The 26,526-nt window shown below is 45.4% G+C and overlaps 1 protein-coding gene across 8 annotated transcripts in view; it reads right to left on the bottom strand.

The window, feature by feature from the left end:
• The window catches only part of MEF2D (myocyte enhancer factor 2D), a 136,132-nt gene that overhangs the window by 35,744 nt on the left and 73,862 nt on the right, over nt 1-26,526 (bottom strand). For all 8 annotated transcript variants that reach the window (XM_077920500.1, XM_077920502.1, XM_077920503.1 and 5 more), the window contains 2 exons: nt 25,209-25,518; nt 729-932 (listed from right to left, as the gene is read on the bottom strand). In XM_077920500.1, coding sequence (XP_077776626.1) covers nt 729-932; nt 25,209-25,262 — 258 coding nt within the window. In that variant the 5' untranslated portion in view covers nt 25,263-25,518. The remainder of the gene's footprint in view (nt 1-728; nt 933-25,208; nt 25,519-26,526) is intronic.

Consider the following 26,526-nt stretch of genomic DNA (forward strand, 5'->3'; position numbering starts at 1 on the left):
ACAATAATAGTTCATTATGCTATGTGATATCGGCAACTCTCAATTGATGCATGACTGCGCATAGCGCCAAACCCAGGAGTGACTTTTAAAATGGCAAAAAGGCCCTAAGAGCCCAGAAAGTGCCAAAAAAGGCACAAAAACAGTGCCTAACAATCCCAGGAACCTTTGCAAGTGCAATTCTAAGAGCCCTTGCACCAACGGTTGAGGCCTGTGGAGAGTTTTGAGTTTGAGTAAGGAGGTGGTGGGAGTTTGGCATCTGGCAAGTACTGCTGGTTTTTAAAGGGTTTTTCAATTGTTTCCAGTGGTTTAGAGGGTGTTTCAAATGTACGCAATTTCACTGATGCATGTGATGCCTCGGAACATAACCCCCCTGTAAATTGGGAGTTTCCTATATTGTCTTCATCTTTTGTGCCTTGGTAGTGTCAGCTGCTTTGAGATCTTACTAATGAGATACCTCCCCCAGCCTGGTGCCCTCCAGATGTTGTTAGACTCCAACCCCCATCAGCCCCCAGCCAGCGGGGCCATTTTGGAATGCAACTCCCACCAGTCCTTACAAGTGTGGCCATTTTGGATTCCAGCTGCCCAAAACACCTGGAAGGCACCACACCACCAAAAGCTAGAACACTGAGCTGTCAACAGCAAAGACAGACCACCTCAACAGATTGGGGCAAATGCTTTGCTAGCTCAACAAGGCTGGGAACCCACAGGTTGCGGGCAGCACGTCGTACCTCAATGATATCCGCGTTGGTCCGGCTCTCGTGAGGTTCGTTATACTCTGTGTATTTGAGGAGGACCTTGTCCATGTCGGTGCTGGCATACTGGAACAGCTTGTTTGAGTGGTTGAAGATGATCAGGGCAATCTCGCAGTCGCAGAGGACGCTCAGTTCATAGGCCTTCTTCATCAGCCCAAACTTCCGCTTGGTGAATGTCACCTGTGGGAAGCAAGTCAAGAAAGCAAGGAGGGTCAAATCAGGAGACAGCAACATAACTGAATGGCAGATATCACAAATTATTTGAGGTGGGGTGGGGGTAGCCATAGAGATACTTCCACAATTTCTCTCAGCCAAATTTCTGGTTTTGGTGTCAAAAACAAACCCATGGCTGACTTTATGTATTATTACTATTATTTGCATTTATATCCCCCCATCTCCAAGGAGGTCAAGGTGGAGTACATGGCTCTCCCACTTCTTATTTAATCCCCACAACAACCCTGTGAGGTAAGTGAGGCTGAGAGGCAGTTACTGGCCCAAGGTCACCCTTGGGTGAGCTTCATGGCTGAGTGGGGATTTGAATCCTTGTCTTCCAGATCCTAGTCCAACACTCTACTACACCACACTGGGACACAGCATACACACGGCAGTTTATTCCAGTTCCCTGACATTTCCCTATCTGGTAATTTCCAGATTATATTTGAGCTTTCCCACAGTGAAAAAGCCGCTTCCATAATATAGTTCATGTTTAGTGCTCATTTCAGTGTCATGTGATTCTAGAAAATGTCCATTTGCAGTCCCCCTGACCTAGAAAATAGCAGGAGTGAAGTATACCAGCATATATATTTCTGTCGTGTTGTTTTCACGGGGGAACAGAATCAGGCATGTGCGGAAGGGGTGGGGGAGCAGTGACATTGTCCACTGATGTTGGTTCTTGTGTCACTTCACACCCAATGGTGTGAATGGAATTTAGCGTGACATGCTGGTATATCGGTCAAACAGCCACAGTTCTGTCAAACAGCAGCTACAACCGTGCAAAACTAACATTAGAAAACACTAGCATTATAATCAGGAAGACGTATGCAATATCCCCCACTTACACCCTAGGTGATTCGGAAGCGGAACTGATGCATTAGGAATTCTCTGTTTCATACCTATATTTTATACCTATATTTCTTGAGGTGTGGTGCGTGGGCAGCTTGCTGCAGCTTTGAATTCTTTCAAGTCTTTTCATCTCCACATTAACAACGCACTGAAGAACACTACGAAAAGGGCGGGGGAAGCAATCTTTTTATATGTGGTAGGCCGGCTGCATCAAGATTGTTTCAGTGTGATCTTTATCAACGCACATACTGTACATGTAGTCGTATCTGGATTTTTTTCCAAAGGTGTTTGACTAAAGTACAGTGCTAAAGCTTTATGCAAATGAATCTCCCTTCAATAAAGCCTAGAAATTACATTTAGGAAGCCCCATCAAGGCTCCCTGTTTTGTTTCGTTTTACTGCTGCTGGGACAATGAAAAGGGCTGTCCCACCTGACTTCGTCCCAGGCAGGGAGTCCAAAGGAGACGACCAAGATATCCCACTGACCAATGATCCTGAATCCAATGCTGAGGGTGGTACCATGGGATATAGGACCTGGAAGGCAAGGTCATTGTAGACAAGCTCCAGCAGGAAGTGATCAGCAGGGGGAGGTGGAATGGCCTGCCTGTCTCCCAGTCCTTGAGAGCACCAAAAATTTCGGGTCCAGGCCAAAGAGCCACGACACAGTATGGATGGACTTGTGGGTAGATTGCTGGACTAGTACTAGGAGTCCAGTGCTCAAATCCCCACTCAGTCATGAAGCCCACTGGGTGGCTTTGGGCCAATCCCTGCCTCTCAACCTAGCCTACATGAGGGGTTATTCTGAGGATAAAATGGCGAGGGGGCTAAGTTTGTACACCGCCTTGAGCTCTTTGGAGAAAAGGTTACGATATCAATGCAATAATAAATAAAATAAAGACCCAAGTTGTTGGTCTACTCGCAAGCAAGGGGCCGTCCACAAGCAACCAATCCCTGATACTCCTTCATTATCAGCGACTGTGGTAAGGGTCTGGGTTAGGATGCCAGAGTAAATAAGGCCTCCCCCCTGAGGCGTCCAGATGCTGGAAGCAACTCAGGTCTCTCTGCCTTCTTGTTCTCTGGCGCCTAATTCCCAATTCTAATTCCTCCGTCTTGCTAGGCTGTACTTAACCTTAACTCCCTGCTTGGACCTAGACTGATTTTCGACTTTAGATGTTGGTTTGTTCAGACTTTGCTGTACTTGTAACCCTGCCCTCAGTGGGGAGCTCTTTAAAGAACGCTTACATTTCCTGTAACTGGGACACGACTTATTTAATTTCATAAAATCTATACACTGCCTGATTATAAGGGGGGGGGGGCACACTCAATGTGGTTTACGAAAAGAATAAACCAGTAAAATTATTTTAAAAATAGCTATTCTGAAAAATAATTAAAACCGGATTTAAACAGCTGCCAACATTCCACATATTTGGGTGGGCTACATGTTTTTAGCAGGTGCCAAAAAGAGTACAGTGAAGAAACCTGTCTGGTGTCAATAGGCAGGGAGTTCCAAAGGACACTAGCCCCCGAGGGTGCCCCCTACATTGCCACACTGCCTTTCTCTGAGGGGCCATAATGCTTTGGAGCAGCTGCCCTGACAGTCAGAAGTACATATGGAGATTTACCCACCACTGAGCTTTCAAGCCTGGGAAATCTATGCCAGTTGAATCCCTGCCTGGTATGCAGCTGTTGAAAACAGAACTACAAAAAAAGAGGGGGCAGCTTTAGTCTCTAGAAAAGCCTCCCCCAAACTGCTGCCCTTAGACATTTTGGATCAGCACTCACATTAGCCCCAGCCAGCAGAATCATGCTCTCAACATCTGCACCATCATACAGCTGTCTGGGAGTGGTAGTACAAAGCATCTGAAGCTCACCAGGTTGGGGAAAGCCAATCCAGAGGCAACACACAAACATACTAACCAGCAGGAGCATTACTCATACACAGCCATGAACTCTGGGGGCATGCTCCTGTGCCAAAATCTTTGTGTGTGCGTGTTTTTAAGGTAATGCAATGTTAAGGCCTGAAGGGACATGGGTGGCGCTGTGGGTTAAACCACAGAGCCTAGGACTTGCCAATCAGAAGGTCAGCGGTTCAAATCCCCGGCCAATAAAGCGAGATGAGCGTCGCAACCCTACAGTCAGCCACGACTGGACCTAATGATCAAGGGTCCCTTTACCTTTACCTTTAATGTTAAGGCCTACACAGACACCTTGAGGGTAAAAATCTGGATTGCAAATGCCCCGCCACCGTCTTCAAACCCTGCTCAAGTATCAACCAATCAAAGTTTATTGTTCTAGCCAAAGGCCTTGCACGACAAACCAGCAACAATACCAATAAAAAATACATCCATAATATAAGCCAACTTCCATGATGTAAGAGGTTACCAGAGACACCAACAAACTCGAATCTAGCTCGATTTCAAATTAAACCTCCAAATCACCACAAAAAATTATAGTGATTTTATCGAACTCATTTTTCCTGATTGATTGATTGATTGATTTTTGCAGCCAGTGAATGGAGGGCCACTCTGTGTTACAAAACTATTATTGTCACTCAAAAGAAACCAAACCATCACCTGGAAACGCAGCTCAATAAAGGCGTTTCTTAAGGAAGCTGGTGAGAGTTAGGTCAGATAAATAGCTCTAAAATACTCTGTTCTCAAGAGTGGATTCAAAGGGGGAAATCTGGTGTTTTTAATTAGTTGCAGGTCCTTTCTGGATTCTATACAGAAGAGCCAATCCCTTAGTTGACACTTATTCAAGGTCAAAGAAGACCACATTTCTGGAAAATAATAATAGGCTAAAACATCTTGACAAGCTGCTTTCCAGAGTTGGTTTTCATCCAATTCCATATAGCACAGAGCAGTAAAATGCTCAATAGGCATCATAGCAATTTTTAAAATACTGTATACTTTAACTGAGCACAGCCCACTCTTGTCTCAGTTGTTGGCCACCTGGATTCTGTACAAAGAAGAGCTACTGAAATTCTTGAGGGCAGAGTGGATAGCTTCTGAAAAAAAGTATTCTGCGGTTTCTAAAATTTGAATGGAATTTGAATCAGAGCCCTAGATTTCAACAACATATACTAGCATTTGGAAAAGCACTCTGCTACCAAATATTTTTAGGGCAGGATCAACCTGCTGCCCTCCCCCTACTGTAACAGAACTTCATCAATGCCCCCATGGTTTTCTATGCTTTGACTTTGCCTCCAAACTGTGTGTTGCGACACATTAGTGTGTCGGCTGAGGTGTGTAGGTGTGTCGTGCGAATGCTCCCTGTGCTCCTCTGGTGGCTGGAAAGGGGTTAGTTTAACCACCAGTTTGCTAGTAAAATTGAATTACTGTGTTGCAAAATGATGCATGTTTAAAAGTGTGTCACCAACAGGAAAGTTTGGAAAGCTCTGCATTAAAAAGTACACCCAAGTATCTACCAGTAAATGAGTGAGTGTTCAACAGCCTGATGATCCAAGCACCATATACACCTAGGACTGGGTCTGCCAAAATTCACAGTCTTAGTCTTAGAGTAATATATAGAGAGGCTTTCCTGTTTACAGGATGTGCTGAACACTTCTAAGAGATTTTTGAGGCCCAATCAGGAAAGAAAGAGAAGCACTAAATCATCTGCATACATAAAGATTGAAATATTTCTGTTCCTAATTACTGGAGAAGGGGAGATTGCATTGGCTAAATATGGTGCCAAATCATCAATATACAAGTTAAAAAGAGTGGGAGCCAGAGCACAGCCTCGCTTCACTCCTCCTGACTCCTGCTCAATTAGCCTTGCTGCATTCACATCCTGAATGTCTGGAACGTAAGAAGAGTTTGCTGGATCAGGTCGATGGCCCATCTAATCTCACAGTGGTCAAACAGATGACTGTGGAAAACCAGCACCTTAACTTGCTGCAGGGATGAATTTGGGATTCATTGGGGCAGCCAGGGCTGCTTGAGTCCTGACACCCAAGCACCCACACCTAAAAGGCAGTATGCATGACATTTCTTCCAGTCCTATGGGTCCAGCTGTCTGCTGCATGTAGATGCTGCTTTTGGAGTATAAGAGAGAGGCCCTGGTATTTCTGTGAACTCCAAGGCAATGGAGTCTGCAGAGTGGGGGAAGGGGAGGAAGAGAGGAGGGGAGAGATTCTGTAGTGCTGAGGAGGAGACAGATGGAAGCTCAGCTGGGGACTCGGGTGAAATTTATTTTCCCTTTGATTCCGGGCTACGTGGCTTCCAATAGTGAGAACAGCCTGTGTGTTTTCGTAGCATCTGCCTGCTGAGGATCTCAAAGAATTTGGTTGATAGGAGAAGAGTGAGAGATACGGCACGCGCGAGCAACCAGAGAAAGCAGGTGGGCCAGTCTCCTGCTCCACATTGCAGAGGCTGAAACCAAACTAACAGCAAATCGAGTGTTAAAGCCAGGCAGTCCCACTTCAGGATGGGAGGCAGCGGAGATGGTATACTCACAGACATACAGGCTCCTCTTCTCACAAAGACCAGAGTCTCCCAAACTGGGCAGTACCATGGGGGGGGGGGGCTGGGGCTGCGATCCCTAAGGGGGTGCTAAGAGACTTTAAAGAGCTGGGATCACCGGCTCAAGTTTGTCAATCGTGTTGAATTAATTAAACTAAATAGTTTTAATTGGATTTTGAATAAATGTGCAATGAATTGTTACTGTTTTGAATTTTATTGCAGTGTTATCTTCCTTAGGGGACCATGCAAGCCATTATACTGGATAATGTTTTTAATAGGGTAAGGTAGGGGGCACTGGGGATGGGTTTATGGAACCTAGGAGGAGGAGGCTCCAAAAGGTTTGGGAACCACTAACATGGACTATCAAGGAAGAAGGCTCAGATGAACACTTTCCCCATATACGCTAGTTTGCACCATGCAGAGAAGGTTTTGGTTTGAGGGTTTCTTGGGGGCGGGGGCGGGAGAAGAGACATTCCTATGTCTTCCAGGTGAAAGTGGAACAGTCCAGGAACAGCCATATAGCTCAGTTTCAATAACTTTACCCAATACAATGACTGAAAACACTGGGCACCCCTGTCTCCCCAAATCTTTAAATTGTGCGTTCTTGATTATTTGTGCTTGTGGCAGTACTGTGACAGTTATAGACAAACCACCTCTAATGCTCTTTGCACCTGCAGGACCTTTGAGGTGGACACACAGAAGGCTCTTCTTATATTCACAACAACAACAACGTGCGGTAGGTTAGACTGAGAGACATTATAACAGGGGGAATTACTTGCATAAAATGTGCATTTTAGGCAAAATTGCATGCAGAAATGTGTATATTAGGTGAAATGCACACAAAAATACTGAAGCCTCGGCGGGTGGGGAAAGGAAGTTGATTTTGGAAATGGAAAAATGAGAGAAACTGAAATTGACAATATTTGTTCACCCAAGCAGCAGAATAAGACTGGTTGTCTTGAGTCACCTGATCCCATGTCCAGGAGCATTCTGGGCTGAACTGGCAAGAAGCTGTCCTGGTGAATCCCCAGAGTGCCTTGCAAGACCCACCCAGAGCCTCCCACTCCCCCTGAAAGTGGTTAAACCATGAGTAGGCAAACTAAGGCCTGGGCGCTGGATTCGGCCCAATTGCCTTCTCAATCCGGCCTCTGGCAGGTCCAGGAATCAGCGTGTTTTTACGTGAGTCTCCTTTTATTTAAAATGCATTTCTGGGTTATTTGTGGAGCATAGGAATATGTTCATTTCCCCAAAAAAATATAGTCCGCCCCCCCAACGTCTGAGGGACAGTGGACCGGCCCCTTGCTAAAAAGTTTGCTGACCTCTGGGTTAAACAGTCAGATTAAAGCTCCGTCCCAGCCGCTTCTCTAACCCTGCCTGTGAATTTTTCCTTATTGCCCATCACATGCAGAGGGGGCCACCCTTCCCTGCGCTGCCCTTTGGCAATGTCACCTCCCCACCCGTTCTCAGCTGGACGGATCCTGCCTCCCGCTTTGGCTCCTGACAAATGGAGACAGGCTTGGCTGCCCTTCTCTCCCGATGAAGCCACTTGATCCATGACAGGATGCCCCTGAACACGCCACTGCAGAGGGCAGGCAAGCTGAAACCTGAGACACCTCAGAGGATTCACTCCTTACCAGGCTCTCTGCCTGTGTGTCAAGGTGGGGCGAAGGGATAGGAGAAGCAAAGGGAGAAGCAGCAAAAACAGCCTAAAGGTCCAAGGAATTAATTCCCTGCTTGACAATGCCGTTGTAGACATCTTGTCCAAAGAATTGGTCTTGTATATGACCGTGGCAGCTCAAATAGTAATTGCAACTCAATGGGAAACAGCCAAAAAAAATCTTACACTGAACTTTTCGGTACCACTCACTCTGGAATACAGCTATAATGGAAAAAATGGCACATAATTTGAGATTTTGACAAGGATGAGAACCTCCAGAAACCTTTCATATGATTTGGCATTCCTTTACTACGTATAAAGCGGGACAACCCTTGTCACAAGTCTGGCAAATCTGTACTTGATAATCAAATGCTCTTTCTTTTTGTGAAGACATTTATTCTTGCTTCTTTCTTCTATGACTTAGATTATTATTTTTTTGTTACTTTAAACCATCTGTAACTGTACTTATTTTTAAGTGCCTATTTTAAAGTTTTGCTTTTCGTCTTTTAATTTTCATCTATTGTTGCTACTGTTCTCTCTGTTTTATATACATTATACAATGGGGGGAAATATTTAAAAAACAAAAACAAAACCCTGCTACAGAAAAAAAAAGTGGGATATAGCAGAGGTGTATAAAATTAGACATGGAGTGGAGGAAGAGGTTTCCTTACTCTTGCATAGTACTGGAATCCAGTACAGTGCTCTGAAGCCGCTGTGTATCCAAATATTCTGGACAGACAACAGAAGTCCTTCATGGAGCCTGTAGTTAAGCCATGGGATTCACTGCCACAAGAGGCAGCAACGACCACCAACTTGGAGGGCTTCCCAGAGGAAATTAATGGAGAATAAGGCTCTCAGTGGCTACTAGGTACCATGGCTATGTTCTCCCTCCATTATTGCAGGTGGTCTGCTTCTGAATACGAGCTGCTGGGACCTGCAGCTGAGGACAGCACAGTGGCATCCATGTCCTGCTTGGTGGCTTCCTACTAGGACACCTTGGTTGACCTTTGCAAGAACCAGATGCTGGGCTAGATGGGTCTTTTGTCTGGTCCACCAGCCTGCATCCTCTTATTTTATTTATTACAGGTATACCCAGCGTTTGAAATTTGCCAGGCACATTTTGCACCTAGTGAAGACACCCGGGCGCCAAGACAGTGCCTGACATCTCTGCCATCTGGAGGTGCATGCCTGTGGATCCTTGGATCTTGCCTGTTTTCACACACTAGCAACACATCCTGTAGAATTCTACCCGTTACATTTGATCTGCACAATCAGAATGAATTTCAGGAAGTCAAAAGTCGTATTGAAAAATGTGACTTTCAAGCCGTCTGATGCAAAAATGGCATCCCGTTTTGCTGACTGCAACCCTGGTTTAAGGAGCCCTTTGTCGCCTAGCTTAAATATCTGAGTTTCCAACACTGGATACCCCATTTTCTCCAAGGAGCTCAAGGTGGTGTACATTGTTTTTCAGAGATGCTATTAAAGCTGGAGCATGAAGCAGCTTTGCAAAAGAGGCCAAGCCCTTAGGAGGTTCACCACAATCCCACAGGCAAAAATAACAGGCTGGTTTTTGTTTTTGTTGGTTTTTGCAAGGGAGGGGGCAAGCTAGGAAAACAGGGCCCAGGTCTGCGAATGCCTCTCTTTCTGCATTCTGCCAGAAGCAGCAGCCCAGGCCCCACCTCCCTCCCTCTCTCTCCTAACAAGATTGGGCTCTAATCGCCTCACCCCTTCAGAGCGCAAAGATGGCACACGACACAGCTGTTCCCCGCCACGTGAGGTGGCTAAGCCGCCCCATACTTTGTCTTCTGGGCTCGCTGCCTCAGAGCCAGCAGCAGTCACGTTGCCAGGGTCTCTGGCCTGCTCCGCGTCAAGCGAATCACTTCATTTCAGAATCAAGGCAGGGGTCAGCGGCCGGCTCTGACCTCCTCCTCCTCTTTCGCCAGCCTGTGCCGACAGACAGGCAAGGCTGCTTAGGCAGGCGGCGTTATGAAGGAGGTTTCGGCTGCAGACTGTAGGCTGCCCGTTAAGCCGAGTGGCCTCTTGCTATTTGCCCATCTGGCTCCCTGGCAAGAGAGGGGGATAAAGTGGTTCCACTGTCGTTGCCAAGTGGTTCCACAGAGAACCAGGGGGTGGAGGTGAGGTGCTTCTCAGTCCAAAGGGCACCAGAGTGGCACTCACTACTTCACCAGCCTTGCTTATCTCTCTCTTGCTTATCTCATCCGACATCAGAAGAGCCTGACTCATGGAGGCTGTCAGTAGCTACCAGCCACAAGGGCTATGCTCTGCCGCCACAGCAGGAGGCAGCAATGCTTCTGAATACCAGTTGCTGGAAAGCACATGGGATAGGATCGGGCTGTTGTGCTGGGGTCCTGCTTGGGGTCTCCCGCGGGCATCATCTAGGTGGCCACCGTGAGAACAGGGTGCTGGACTAGATAGGTCATTGGCCTGACCCAGCTGGCTCTTCTTGTGCTCTTATATAACTTAATGCCCCTCCAGATGTTTTGGACAACAACTCCCTTTAAGCTGCGGGCAATGGGAGTTGTCGCCCCAAACATCTGGAAGGCTTTGCTGCAGACAAGTTAATGCTGCACATCAAATCTCTCTTGCCTGCCTTTTCCTGTCTCTCCCTTCTGGACCTTTCCTGTCCACCTATAAGCTGCCCCCTTCAGAGACGACAAACTGCTGGAATATTACCAGCCCATCTTTCCTATCAGTTACTCGCAAAAAAGAAACGAAAATAAAAATTAACTGTTTGGGCAATCCTCTCTTTAGGAGTTTGGTTTATGCAAAACATTGAATCCTTAATAAGAGCAGCCTCTGGAGAAGAGCTGTAGCTCAGTATTAGAGCATGTGCTTTGCATGCACCAGGTCCCAGGTTCAATCCTTGGCATGTCCAAGTGAGGCTGGGAAAGACTCTCTGTCTGAAACCCTGGAGAGACACTGCCAGTCAGTGTAAACAATACTGAGCTAGATGGACCAATGGCCTGTCTCTGTACAAGGCCTCTGTTATGTTGGGTCAGGTCCATCTTTTCTAGCAACCCACTCTACACAGGTATTTCCAGGAGGACAGGGAAGTGAGAATCCCTTGTGTTTGTCTCTGACATCTTGACATCTTGAGGTACACTGGTCCTAAATCTGGATATTCCATTTAAAGGTAGCAAACTGCCATGGAGAGAGACCTCCCTGGCCTAAAATCTGTTCAGTCCTTCGTGAGGTTGTATCTAGTCCAGGCAGCACCTCTGAATGCCGTTTCTCTGCTTACCTCCATGCCTGGTATTCCAGATATGCTTCTTCAGCACATGGAAGTACTATTCATTTATCTTGGCTAATAGTTTTTGCTTCTTCAGACAGGGGCAGGACTAGAAAAAGACATTTGGTGCCCCCAACCAAACATCCCCTGTGTACCGTCTCCCTGCCCCTGCCAAGTCAAGGTGCGTAATACTCAAGGCTGGCCAATATATCTTGGCACTCGGGGCAGAAAATCCCACAAGTGCCTCTCCCCAGGAGTAAAAATGCAATAAATTACATAAACAACAATTTGCTGCCCTTTCATGGCCTCACTGTCATATATACAATGGAGCCATCATTTTCAATGCAACCCTCGTCACAAGCCTGGCAAATCTGGAACTATACTTGATGATCAGATAACGATGATATTCTTTACTTGGACTTTGTTATTTTTAACCCATGTGCGTATTCTATGTGACTATTTTATAGTTTTGTTTTTCATCTTTTAATTTTCACCTGCTGTTGTAACTGCTCTGTCTGTTTTATATACATTATAAAATGAAATAGAAATTATTCTACCTCCTCACCAAAAGAGCACCTCATTGCCTAATGGTAAGGTCAGCCCTGTAGAAGGAGCACTTTATATATGCTCAGAGGCACTCTCTCCATCAGTCTGTCCCCACCCCTTCCAACAGAGAAGAGCTGGACGTACTCTGCATTGCTCTGAAGACCTTTTGCTGAAAAACGAAAACTCACATCTCCTTTTGGAGAAGTACTTAGACCAGCGTGAGAGAAATATTTTAAAAATGAGATATGGCAATCCTCCATTGCTCAGTGTCTTATCTGCATGCAAAATCGGCTATCTTCTCCATAGGCTCCAACTGGCCCTGTGTTCTGGTTTCTCTCCATGATCAATCCAAGTTGCTATCTGTAGATCTGCACATGCCTTGGCAGCATTCTCCTTAAGGCAAAATGGTAGTGTTCTCATTCACTCATGGGGGCCCAGCCAACCCTTTCATACAAAGCAGCTGCTGAGTTAGGCCCCATCTGCACTACACATTTAAAGCTGTATCAGACCATTTTAAACAGTCGTCACTTCCGCCAAGGAATCCTGGGGGTTGTAGTTTGTCAAAGGAGCTGAGACCCCTTATTCCCCTCTCAGAGCCACAATGCCCAGAGCTCCCTGTGATGAGAGATTGCCTGTTAAACTATTTTGGTGGCTCGGAAGTAGACGGGTCTCTCTCCAGCTCTACTTAAACTGAGAGTAGTTGGCTAAGATGGGGGGAAACAGCATTTATACAGCTGAGAGACTGAAGACAAAAACAAACAAAAAGGTTAAGAATGACTGACTTCCATTTATTGTTGTTCTGAAGACTACACCCAGACTTCTATACATTCTAAAGAGGCAGCGTACAGTTTGGTTTGTTGCTGCAAAGGATATTGCGCCATATGTAAGATTTTATTAAGGCACTAGTCCACTCTAATCTACAACATCTTATGCCAGCCTTAGCCAACCTGGTGCCCTCCAGATATTTTGGACTACAAGTCCCTTCCAGCCCCAGGTGATGGGAGTTGTAGTCCAAAATATCTGGAGGGTGCCAAGTTGGTGAAGGCTGGCTTTGGCCACAATAAAATTTTCTAGCCCTTTTTTAAAGGTGCCACAAAACCCTTTGATATTTTAGAAATAATTTAGATACTGCTCAATAGAGAAGTTTATCCTTGTTGTAAATAACAGGAAGTGTTCAGAGCAGGCCTGTTGACATCAAATGGACTTAAGTCAATCATGAATAACTCAAGTCCATTGATTTCAATAGGTCACCTCTGAGTCTGTCTGAGCTGGATATAACCCAACAGCTTTTCATTTCTATCAATATTTAATGATGGTGTATTTATTCATGCAATTTATACATCTATGTATTTCTATCAATATTTCATACAGTATTTGTATCAATATTTCATACACACATGGTACTGTGCTGTTTATTTGAATAAATTTATTTTTTAAAAAAATATATCAATTTTGTTCTCCCTTCCTCATATTTGCCCTTAGCACCACTTAGGAGCTTTTTAGCACAACCTTCTTTTCTTTCAGTTCATTCCCGCCTTCTTCTGCAGGGTTCACGTGCACACATATGCACAGATAAACCCTGAAAAAACCGTCCCAACCAGGAATATCTCAAAACTCTCCATCACTGCAAGAACAGAAGGGAATGGATAGAGGACTTCTCTCCTCCCCTCATGGCAACTCAGGATTCAGGACAGATAAAGGAACGTATTTCTTCATGCAACGCACAGTTAAATTTTGGAACTTGCTCCCACAGGAAGCAGTGATAGTCACAGACTTGGATGGCTTTGAGAAAGGATTGGACAAACTTATGGAAGAGAATATCAATGGCTACTAGCCATGGCTGCTCTGCTCTGCCTCCTCGGTCAAAGGCAATGATGCTTCCATTCGCTGGAAACCACAGGAGGAGAGATGGCTCTGGTGCTCAGGTCCTGCTTGCGGGTTTCCCACAGGCACCTGGTCAGCCACTGTGAGAACTAGAAGAGACATTGGCCTGATCCAAGAGGCTGTTCCTGTGCTGGTGGGGCTCATTTGACAACAATGAGCCTTCAATGTCACTGGCCCAGTGCTGTGGAACACTCAACCGACAGAGATTCACGGCACCAACTTTTATTTTAGTTTTTTTAAATAATATTTTATTAATTTTCCAAAAATAACAAACTTTTAAATGCCAACTTTTAAACGCCTGCTGAAAAGTTTTCTATTCCTCCGGGCTTATGCAGGTGCTTAAGAGTACATCCCCCACAAGAAGAAGAAGAGTTTGGATTTGATATCCCGCCTTTCACTCCCTTTAAGGAGTCTCAAAGTGGCTAACATTCTCCTTTCCCTTCCTCCCCCACAAACACTCTGTGAGGTGAGTGGGGCTGAGAGACTTCAAAGAAGTGTGACTGGCCCAAGGTCACCCAGCAGCTGCATGTGGAGGAGCGGAGACTCAAACCCGGTTTCCCAGATTATGAGACTACCGCTCTTAACCACTACACCACACTGGCTCCAACGGCCTTTTAATTTAATTTTCTTTTTGCCTTAAACTTGTTTTTTAACTTTTTATGTTGCTATTTGTTTGGTGTTATATTTTTATATTTTTGTAAACTGCTGTGATATATATTTTTATGATACAGTGGTATATAAATATTTTAATTAAAAAAAATAAATGTTATGTTAACTCAGCACAGCAGAGGCACATTGACTCCTCCAAAGGAATGTGAAAACTACTGGCTACTTCCCCCCGCCCCTCTTGAAGCAAGATTGCTACAGGCTGGCGACCCAGAAGACTAAAACCTTGTCAGAAGCAATAGTAAATAAATAAAAAATTCCTTGATGGATTTCTGAAATCCTCACAACAACCCCATGAAGTAGGGGAGTGTCAGTCTCCCATACTGTGGGCAGGGGAGCACTGAGGGAGAACAGCTTAACAAAGCCACCCTCCATGCGAGTTCCTGGCAGAGGCAAGATTTGAAGTAGGGACCTCCTGATTCACAACTCAGCCTCTTCACTGCCAGGATGCTATGGAAACACCGAGCTTGTCAGGCTTCCAAACTCCGTATGCTGCCATTGTTTGCGAGGTTTCTTGGCACAGAGGTAATTATGGTTCTTTTCTACTCTGCAGCCCCCACCGCCCCTCCTAGGGTTCATCTCTCCCTTCCCCCATTAAACCACAGGCTTCCTCCAGTTTCATTTCTTCAGCTGTCAAAAGGCAGCTGGCAAACAACCCCTTCACCTGTTCAGACCACAAGCAACCGCGCACTCCCTCTTGAAGATTGGAGAAAGAAGAGGGGGTCTCCAGTTGGCTGTGTGGAACTCCTAACCCAGAGAGCCCTTTCTTCCTGTCTTTCATTATGAAATTTATTATAAGAAGGAATTAACCCTGGTCACTTCTAGACAACATGTTTATTGAGCATTCATCCAAATATGTTCGCTAAAGAGGTTAGGTGGCACCAGGCATTTACTGCACATTCACTAAGAGCATAAGGCCAATGGCCCATCTAGTCCAGCAGGACCTGCCGTTTCCAGCATTCTGGTATTCTAAAGCATTGCTGGCCCCAGAACACTTCTAGCTCCTGCATTCTGGACCAGCCAAAGTTTCCAGACACTTTTCAGGGGCAGCCCTACAGAAAGCAGGTAAAACACGGGTGGTGCTGTGGTCTAAATCACTGAGCCTCTTCGGCTTGCTAACGTTAGGTTGGTGGTTCAAATCCGCATAACGGTGGTGAGCTCCCGTTGCTCTGTCCCAGCTTCTGCCAACCTAGCAGTTTGAAGGCATATCGGTGCAAGTAGAAAAATAGGTACTGCTGCAGTGGGAAGGTAAACAGTGTTTCCGTGCGCTCTGACACTCGTCACGATCCTCCGTGAGCCAGTAGCGGTTTAGTCATGCTGGCCACATGATGCAGAAAAGCTGCCTGTGGACAAATGCCAAGATGAGCACCGCACCCCATAGTCACCTTTGACTGGACTTAACAGTCCAGGGGTCCTTTACCTTTTACAGAGAGCACATTGTAGTAGTCCAACCTTTCACAACTGGATGTCAAGAAGGGCCAGTGATCAAGAATGGTGGGAGTTGTAGTCCAACAACACCAGGAGGGTACAAGATTGGAAAAGGATGCCTGATCCCATTTGAGACATGACTGTGGCCAGATCGGACCTCTCTAGGGTGTTTCCTAGAACCATCACATCCAAAAACAGACACCTTCCTCACCTACCCCACAAGAGATTAAGAACTTCAGTAAGCCTAAACCTCACCAGGTAGCAAAGTGTCTACCTAGGTCACCATCTTTCCATCCAGAATGAACACACACAGATCCAGCACAAGTCCTGGTACCAGGCAGGGCCTGAAATAGACTCATCATTTGCCACAGATGTCATGAAATCCTGATCTATTCTTCTGCGAGTGCAGCCTTAGAACACATACTGAACTCCCCCAAAGCCACCAGTTTAGGGGATCTCATAACCATGCCAACACCACCCCTAAGCAGACCTTCCACTGTTAGAGGCAGCATGTCTCCAGATAACAGCTAGGAACCTAGGATGCTGTCTTAATTTAAGTCAGACCATTGGGTCAATCTAACTTAGTATTGTGCACACGGACTGGCAGCATTTCCTAACATTTCAGACAGAGTCTTTCCCCAGCCCTATTTGGAGATCTGCAGGAAACAGGATGCTGAACTCAATGAAGCCACCTTGGTCAGATGGAGCAACCAGGCTCTTTGCTAAGCTGCAGAGAACAAGTGGTGGTGTAGTGGTTAGAGTGTCATGCTAGGACCTGGGAGAGACCAGGATTCAATTCCCCACTCAGGCAGGAAGCTCTCTAGGTGTAAATTTAGGTCAGCCACAGTCTAATGTGCCTCACAGGTTTGTTGTGGGGATTAAATGGGGGGGGGGTACCATGTATACCACATTCAGCTCATTGTAGAAAAAGGAGAAAGATAAACACCATAAATTAAATAAAAAGTATGTTCTTAACAGCTGGAATAGTGCAATGGAGGTCCATCCTATCTATGCATACGTCACATTCAGATATTATTTTGCTGCTGAACAGACTTCCCCAACCAGCAACTTATTTCTTCACTGTCTTTTCAGTAGTGGTGAAGTTAGGGGCTGACAGATATGCAGAAGAAATGGCTGGGGCTGTCTTGACTAGGGCTGACGGGATCTGTGGTTCAAAAGGGCTGTGCTAGCTGGTGATTGGAGTCCAAACAGCCTGTCAAGACATCTGGAAGCCACCAGGTTGGCCCAGGCTGCATTAACCTCACATCTGCAGCAACGCAGCCAACTCTTAAGGGTGGGAGGGAAAGGAAGAGGGGAGGGCAAGGCAGAACAATGATAAAAGGCTTTCACTCAGTTTGGGGCTAAGATAGGATTTAGTCAGGCCTCCTCACCCTCATCTGGAGGCATTAACCTTTTAAGACGAAGAGGGTAATCAAATCTCCTTCTCCAGGGTGTAAGCCGTGTGCACCAAGGACTGTGGAAGGAATTACTGGACCGTCCAGGCTGGCATAACTGAAGGAGGATTTCTGTCTCCCTCCCAATACATCAAGGTACCAGCCGCTTCTCCAGCCGGTCGGCCAGGCCCTGAGGACCAGTGGACTGATCTGCAATGGCAAATCCCCTCTGCAAATCCCTGTAATGTCATTAGGGACTATTACAGGCTCGGCATCCTTGCCTTTGGCTTCTGCCAACTCTCCCAGCCCAGTGAAAAACCACCCGCTCATGTCCCCTGCAGGAGGGGCAAATCCAGCACTGGAATAGGACATCATCTTCAATGACCCCTCTTGAGCAGGGACAGCCCTGAGTTTCTGGGATCTCTTGCTGATAAGCACCACTGTCTTATATCTTGATTTGTGGAGATGATGTGGATGCTTTTAGAAAACACAGACTCTAGGAGCCTCTGTCCTTCTGCCTTAACTTGTCCCCCTGCCATCCCCAAGTCTCTAGAAGTTAAATCTCTTGACACATGTGGCAGATGCATCATGACCCCAGGCCCAGGGTAACACATGTATATGAGATCTAAGGCACAGGGTTGGATCCAATAAAGTTAAACTCAGAGTAGACCTAAGTTAGCCCTGTCCATTATTTTCCATGGGCCTGTTCTGAGTAGGACTAGCACTTGATACAACACACAGCCTTCCCACTGCGTGGTTCATTTTGTGCCACTGGTAAAGTACACTAGGAAAAAAATCTGCATGTTTTCAGGGCGCTTTGTGGAGTTTGCGCTGGTTTTGCACCACTGTCCTACATCTGTGCAAAATGGGCTACGGTGGAATAAATGAGTACAGTGAAGGCACATACATTGAAGGCACATAAATACACCTGCCCAACCTCAGATTCTGATGGTTTGTGTGCGTGTAAACACACTGCAAGGTAGCAATAGCTAGCTGTTATGAGGTTTTCCAGGGATGCGGGTGGCGCTGTGGGTTAAACCACAGAGCCTAGGGCTTGCCGATCAGAAGGTTGGCGGTTCGAATTCCCACAACAGGGTGAGCTCCTGTTGCTCGGTCCCTGCTCCTGCCAACCTAGCAGTTCAAAAGCACATCAAAATGCAAGTAGATAAATAGGTACCATTCTGGTGGGAAGGTAAATGGCGTTTCCGTGCGCTGCTCTGGTTCGCCAGAAGCGGCTTAATCATGCTGGCCACTTGACCTGGAAGCTGTACGCCGGCTCCCTTGGCTAATAAAGCGAGATGACCGCCGCAAACCCAGAGTCGGCCACAACTGGACCTAATGGTCAGGGGTCCCTTTACCCTTATGAGGTTTTCCAGGAACCTTTAGAATGCTTTCAGTACTCACTGAGAACCAGCCACATGCAATGTCTCCCATGGGAACATTTCTGGCTCTAAAGACACTGCAGTAAAAGCAGGCCAGCAGGTATGTGAGTCCAGCACCTTGCTGAAATTAAGCAGGTCTGTATCTGGCCAGTGCTTGAAAGGGTGACTACTTGGGGACCACATGCACACCACTTTGGGTTCTGTGACTGAAGAAGAGCTGCAGACAAATGTAACAAAATAAATAATAAGCCAGGTACTTTAACCTGCTAACCTGAAGAAGCCTCTTCAACAGCTCTCTCCCGCAAAGCTTAGCTGCACAAACAGCAGCTCAATGGAAAGAGATGAGAAACAGGCAATCGATTTGGCCCTGCACTCTGACACAGGATGCCTCCCCTCCTTCCTGACGGGATTGTGGAACCTGGACTCAATCAAAGCCCCCAAAGAACTGGAAAGTATTTTCCATTCACTTTTACTGCTTCAAATAACCACGGAAAGACATACATCCAGCTTGTCCTTGGCACCTAGCGCTGGCCTTCCCTCTGTTGCAAAGCATGACCACTCCAATAAAAAGTTCCAGCAGCTTTCTTAATAATAATTGCTAATAGGAAGTTTCCTGCTAGCCTTACAAAAACCAAACCAAACAAAATGCTTTGAACAACTGGGATGCTTTCACAATTTCCTCTTCTCCTCAATCACCCCTTCCCCCACCATTTTTTGTTTTGTTTTTAAATATGCTTTTATTAAAATATTTTCTTGGGTAATAACAGTACATACAGAGTCTCTGTTTTCAAGTCATAGTATCCTTCAAACAAGTCAGTCATATTCAGAGTGAGACGTTACTGTTACAGGCAAAATGGCTCCCCCAAACTTTTAAGAAGTAAAACTCAAAAGACCCATTGTTCCAAAGGGAACAGGAAAACCACTCCAACCAAATTTGCCTGCCATTGCTTGTTATGGGCAGCATAATGTCCTGTTTGGAATTACCGGTAAGTGCACTGAAAGGGGTGTGTATAAAAACCAAAACTCCGCACCAAGAAGACAGCTATAATAGGATGAAGGACTAAGGCAGGGAATCTGGAAGCCTGCAGTTCCTTTCTTGCCCCTGCCAGGAACTAACTAGGGAAGCCCCCTCTTCCCCTTAGCCTCATACTCATATTGCAGACAGGAATAATAGAATCATAGAATTGGAAGGGACTCCAAAGGTCATCTAGCAATGCAGGAATATCTGCTAAAGCATCCATGGCAGATGGCCATCCAACCTCTTGTTTAAAAACCTCCAAGGAAGGATAGTCCACCACCTCTCAGGGGAGTCTGTTCCACTGCTGAACAGCTCTTACTGTCAGAAAGTTTTCCGAAATGTTTAGTCGGAATCTCCTGTCTTGCAACTTGAAGCCATTGGTTCGAGTTCTACCCTCCAGAGCAGGAGAAAACAAGCATGCTTCCTCTTCCATATGATGACAGTCCTTTAGATATTTGAAGATGGCTATCATATCTCCTCTCAGTCTCCTCCTTTCCAAGCTAAACATATCCGGCTCCTTCAAGCGCTCCTCATAAGGCTTAGTTTCCAGACCCCTGATCATCTTGGTTGCCCTCCTCTGCACACGTTCCAGTTTGTCGGCATCCTTCTTAAATTGTGGTGCCCAGAATTGGACACAGTATTCAAAGTATGGTCTGACTAAGGCAGAATAGAGTGGTACTATTAGTTCCTTGATCTGGACACTATACTTCTGTTGATGCAGCCTAGAATAGCATTAGCTTTTTTTGCTGTTGCATCACACGTTTACTCATGTTAAGCTTGTGGTCCACCAAGACCCCTAGATCCTTTTCACATGTACTGCTAGTAAGCCCGGTGTCCCCCATCCTATATTTGTGCATCTGTTTCTTCCTAAGTGCAGAACCTTACATTTGTCCCTAACACTATTGCCCTACCGCATGGGATAGTTGTACTGAGAACTAGATCATGCAAAATGCCTTGAACTCTCTCAAGTGTTGCATGAATGCCACATGAGATCATTATTAGGGCTGCCACTCAACTGAAAGAAATCTTAATGGAAGAATCATGTGCGTTTTAATTAATTTATTCAATAATAAATTTGCAAATGACGAAATGCTTCCATGATGCAAATGAAGAAAGCTCAATTTTTTATTTTAAAAAGGCTTTACTTTGATGGTACATGCACTTGCTGCAGCAGGCAAGACAGTTTCCCTCCTGTATGTGAGAGAAGGGGGCAACAGAGGGCAGGAAGACAATGCCTCATTCAAGATGGGCACCCTTCATGGATTTGTCCATGTAAAAGTAATAAACAATTTAATTTGGAAAATGTCTATCTGATTAGTTTGGGAGCACCTTTTTTAAGATTTTAAAAATCACGCTACGTTGATTTATCAAGTAACACCCCTAATTATTATTACGAGGGATGAACACAATCAGCAAAAAGACAGACACCAGCACAAGAGGCAAGGTTTCCACCCAGGAGATTTATTAGGCTCCTTCCCTTGATTCTTCAGTAGGCTTGCTCAGCTCTGAGTTTTGGTTAAACTAGGAGAATTTCTGAAATGAAAATCTGGAATTGAAAGAGTGCAAAGTTTGCTGCAGTTTCCAATTCCTTCAGCTCAGTTCCTTCTTCCATTCTGCAGTTAGTGCAGAATGCAGTCACAAGAATTTATTTTATTATGTGACACATATTCTATGGAATCTATTGTTGCTGCCTATATGTTACCAGGCCCACATCAAAGTGCTAACATTAACTTATAAAGCCCTCAATAACTTGTGACCTTGATATTTGTCAGAGCACCTCTTTCCACATCAGCCAGGTTGGGCCTAAAAATCAAGAGGTGGGGGCTGCTTCCAGCCCAAGTAACCGATGCTGCCCATTATGGGGAACCTGGAGCAGGGCCTTCTTTGTGGTAGTGCCCCATGAGTGGAATTTTCTCCCCTTACAGGCGTGAATGTCTACAACACTAAAAGCTTCTGATGCATGGTGAAGAACCCTTGGAAACTGTGTTCCAAAACTGTTAGATTAGCCATGTGTTAGATTAGCCACATGTAATGTCAGCCTTTAATTGACTTTGCATTTTCATATAGAAAGTTGCTGTCATAGCGGTGTTTTAATTGTATTTCATCTCTGTCACACAAAGCTACAATTCCCAGAGAGCTGAGAAGAGGGGTCGATTGCTAAAACACTCTGGAAATTGTAGCTCTGTGATGGGAACAGGGGCCTTCTAACAGCTCTCAGCACCGCTAAAAAACTACAGCTCCCAGAATAGTTTGAGGGAACCCATGAGTGTTTGAAGTGAAATCATAGAGCTTTAAATGTTTGATATGAATGAGGCCTAAGTGGTTCCTAACCTTGCACAAGTGCCTTGTGGGGTGGGGATTGAAACTGTGAGGAAGAGGCCTCTCTAGATAAAGAACAACAACAAACAATTCATTCACACCCTCCCAAAGCAGCTTGACAGAAGTCCTTAACACTAGAGCTTGCCTTTGTACATGTGAATGTGGCCTTCTCTCTAACCACTCTCTCCTGCCCTTGGGCTTTGTCAACAGTGGAGTCGAGGGGAAGGAGGGCTGGTGTTTTAATTTCTTGAAATGGGACTCACAGCTCGCTCTCAGGTGTTTATTGAAACAACCTCAGTCTGCATCAAGGGGCCGTTGCCAAGAGAACAGACCTGCTGGGGAGCTGGAAATCGAACTAGGCCATCTGTCACGATGGGTTAATTTTAAGACCTCACAACCTTGAGGGTGGTTCCCTGAAGGGTAGGAAAGTATTTGCCGCAGCAAATTTCCTGCCTGCCAGAACAATCCCTCTGCTAGCAATGGAACAGCAGGTACCTTGTTCCATGTTGTTGTTGTTATTGTTGTTGTTGTTGTTAACAGTCCTCTACCCCACTTCAACAAGCATGGTGCAGGACACTGCCAAGGCAGGGTGCGTAGTTTTGGTGCTAAGAAGAAATTGGGTTTTTAAAAAAGCCTTCCGGATTTCCAGGTCACCCCTGAAAACCCCAAATCTGCTTGCTTTGGGGTAGTTGCTTTTATCCTTGCTTTAACTATGCAAGTTACAAGTCCTCATGGTGCAGTTAACAAACATGGGAGTTGAAGGAGGCCAAGTCACCCTGGCCAGTGGGAAGCAGATTAGAAATTGCCTAAATGTCATGTTCATAAAAACACAGCGTTTATGTTATTGTACCTCCTGGTTTATAGCCTGTTGCACCCCAAAGACAGAGGGTGAGCTAAGAAGCACAAAAACCCAATTAGGGCAATTGTATTGCCACTCAAAAGCCACCTTAAATAAATATATAATCAACTGAGCTCTGATTCTGGAAGGTGGGGCTTAGGAGGACCTCCAAGGTAAGGAAATTGTAGGGTTTAAGTAGGCAAGGATTCCATCCTAGGCGGGGGGGGGGGGGCACATTCACAGTATATATCTATATATTTAAAACGCTATGGTGCCAGTTTAAATAGTCATGGCTTCCCCCAAAGAATCCTGGGAAGTGCAATTAGTTAAGGGCTACAATTCCTAGAGTCTTTTAGCAATCAATCCCTCTTCCTAAAGAACTTTGGGGGTTTTAGCTCTGTGAGGAGAAGGGGCCCCATCCAGTCCAGCATCTTGTTCTCACTGGGGCCGACCAGATGCTCCACTGGGAAGCCAGCAAACAGGACATGAACAGCTACTCTCCCCACTCACGTATCCTAGCAACGGGGGTTGAGAGGCACACCATGTCATTACAGGAGCAGCCTGTATTGTCTTTCCAGTGCCTGTTGTAGACCTTTCTTTCCCCACCTTTTTTTTCCAACAAGCCTTTTAAATGAAGGTTGTTTTTATCCCAGTCTGTATCTGCATTGGACTTGAAACGGTTTCTGTTACCAATGTTTTTATGCATTAGATATTTTACCGAGTCTTCAGCAGAAGGCCCCAAGGCAGGTTACTACTACAACCACCACAACCACCACCACAAATACTTTTCTTATTATTATTAACTGCATTTTTATCTTACCCTTTTCTCTAAAGAGCACAAAGTAGCTCTCGCTTATTTAATCCCACAACAAGCCTGTGAGGAAGGTTAGGCTGAGAGGCATTGACTGGCCCAAGGTCACCCCCAGGGCATGTCATGGCCAACAAGTGGGGATTCGAACCCTGGTCCCTGCCAGGTCTTAGTCCGACACTCTTGCCACTTTACCACACTACACAAGCAGGATATTAAAATCAGTTAAAACAATTTACCATCAGAAGAATGGGGGAGGGGGGTCTAAAACACTATGACATGTTTTAAGGGAAGTAATTTCTAAATGAAACAAATAGATAACAACACTAGCCACCAAGGCTAGTGGTCACTGATGGCCTTATCCTCCATGAATCTGTCCAACCGCCTTAGTTGCTGGCCACCACTGCATCTTGTGGTAGCCATATTCCTGGCCACTGGATTCATTCCTGATATTTTAGAAGTGCAGGTTATGAAGAAGCAGCTGAAAGAGCCTGGATGGTTTATTTCAGCACTTGACAGAGATGGCGTAGATAGCAAAAACCCTCAAGCCAAGCATGCCTACCACCACAAAACTTTGATTCTGGGCCATGACTCTGAGATGTCTGTCCTTCCCCAGTGACCTTGACAAGGAAAAATAAAGCTTTGAGGCTTCAAGCTAGACCTGGCAACGTACTGATGAGTGTTTTGGGGGGGAGATAGTGGCCACATTGGCAATACACACGTAAAGCACTATGATACCACTTTAAAACGTCATGTCTTCCCCCCAAGAAACCTGGGAGCTGTAGTTTGTTAAGGGTGCTGAGAGTTCTTAGGAGACACCTTTCCCCCTCACGGAGCCACAATTCCCAGAATTCCCTGTGAAGAGGGATTGATTGTTAAACCACTCTGGGAATTGAAGCTCTGGGAGGGGAACAGGGGGGGTCTTCTAACAACTCCCAGTGCCCTTAGCAAACTACAGCTCCCAGTATTCTTTGGGGGAAGCCATGATGGTTTAAAGTGGAATCAGGGTGCTGAAAATGTGTAGCGTGAATGCGACCTCAGTGGTTTCTGGCAGGAAGTTCCATCCCAGAACGCACAAGACCCCTGATTTGAGGCCACCCCACATCTTTCCAATGACAATTTTGAATATTGAAATCTATGGAAAGCATCAACTTGCTTTGCTGTGCGGGAGTGACAACAAACTATGATGTGAACTGCTCCCCAGATGGGCACATAACTTCCAGCCTTTGCTCCCTGGCCTATAAGACCGCACTCTGTAGCTCCTATACTTCATCCACCATCACAGCTGCTCAGATCCAGAGCATCTGCTTGGCATGAGGCCCCAGCTTCAATCCCAATGGCACCTTCAAGGAGGCTTGAGAAAGACCCTGCCCCCAGCCTGGGAGACCCTGAAGAGCTGCTCCCAATCAGTGTAGACAATACTGAGCTAGATGGGCCAACAGTCCAACTCAACATAAGGCACCTTCCTCTGTTCCATCCCAGTCTCAGGAAAGAGACCTGGAAACCCAGCTAGGCTCCCAAGCAGCTCCAAACCACTTAATTGATGCACCACTCACAAGAGTCTGTGCTACTGAAAAGCACAGGTTCAATTTCAGAGTTAGCAAAGTCGAAGCACAAAGCAAGGGGAAAGTGACGTCCCCTTTGGGACTCTGCAGAAATGGCAAATTCTCCCCACCACCCATACCACCATAAAGAGAGAAAAATGATGGTGTACAATTTCTATCCATTCAATGCAAACTGACCTGCCGGTTCCTCTCGTCCGTAATCCTCTGGATCTGAATCTTTTTTCTCCCCATCTTCTCCGGAGATCCTCACGGTATGGGGTGGCTTAATTTTTTTAATTTCCAAAAATTAAAAAAAGGAAAACACCTTGTTTTTCAAAGTGCTGTCATCCAAAAAATCGTTTTGAAAAAACAAAAAAAGTAGAAAATCACAAAATAAAAAACTAAGCACAAAAAAGGTTTGTTGCCGCTTTTTCAGTTCATGGTATTCCACTTGTCTGTGCAAATCCAGATGCGTTGGGAATTTTTGATGAGGTTTAATAAAAGAAGCCTACAAAAAAAGAGGGGGAGAAAAAGAATTAACACTATTGCTTTTTTCTCTTGTTATATGGTACATTCAGAAGTAGCTTGCAGGACAGATTTACATTGAGAAAATGGGATGGGGTGATTAATCTGCATACATCACAGACACACTTCAGGGTTCAGTGGAGCCTGATTTTAAATGAAAAGTGGGGGTTCAAAGGTCTGCATGTGCCAGACAGAAGAGTGTATCAGAACCCTGCAACCTGAGATGCTGCCTTTCTACCTACAGGGATAAGTGTTAAACATCTGGATAAGCTTTATGAGGAATGTAATGTTGGAACAGCTGCTTGGAAGTCAGGTCTTCCCTAGAAATGAGATTATTCCCTCCATAAAGCCCCATATACCTTGTGTTCCCATGACATTACCAGTAGTATTTTAAAGAATAACAAATATATTACAGCATAATTTAGCTGCAACAGACAAGGTCAGCAACACTTCAGGAACCTGTAGAATTTGAAAGCCACTTCAATCCCCATTTGACCATGATAGTAGTAGTTCAAAAATTATAATTCACATTCATAAAAATGTACAATAATGGGTGAAAATGGACAACATGTGAAACTATTGAAATGTATATTAAAATGGCAAAACAGCACCATTTAAGGCAGCAAAATGGCACCAATCTGTTCTGCCCTAAAAGCAACTGAACTCAGAAGAACCCAACAGCTCAGTTCTGGAACACATTTTTCTGGAGCCCTCCCCCTTCCCCACCCCCAGGGAACACCTTACAGAAAAGTTTCCACACAACACTTTGTCTTAGAACAAGTCCTGAAAGTGTCAAGGCCATAAACAGGAAGCACTCATTGTACACCTGGAAGACCCAGGGACAAAAGAGACATAACAAACAACTGAATCATTTTCCCCTTTTGCAACTTCGAGAAAAGCAGCTCTTTTAAAGAAAAATGAAGAAGGGGGAAAGCATCAGTTGCTTGACTCCACATCCACAGCATACATTTAAAGCATTAGGGTACTACTT

This window comes from Podarcis muralis, chromosome 16, assembly GCF_964188315.1.
Source record: "Podarcis muralis chromosome 16, rPodMur119.hap1.1, whole genome shotgun sequence".
Lineage (NCBI taxonomy): Eukaryota > Metazoa > Chordata > Lepidosauria > Squamata > Lacertidae > Podarcis > Podarcis muralis.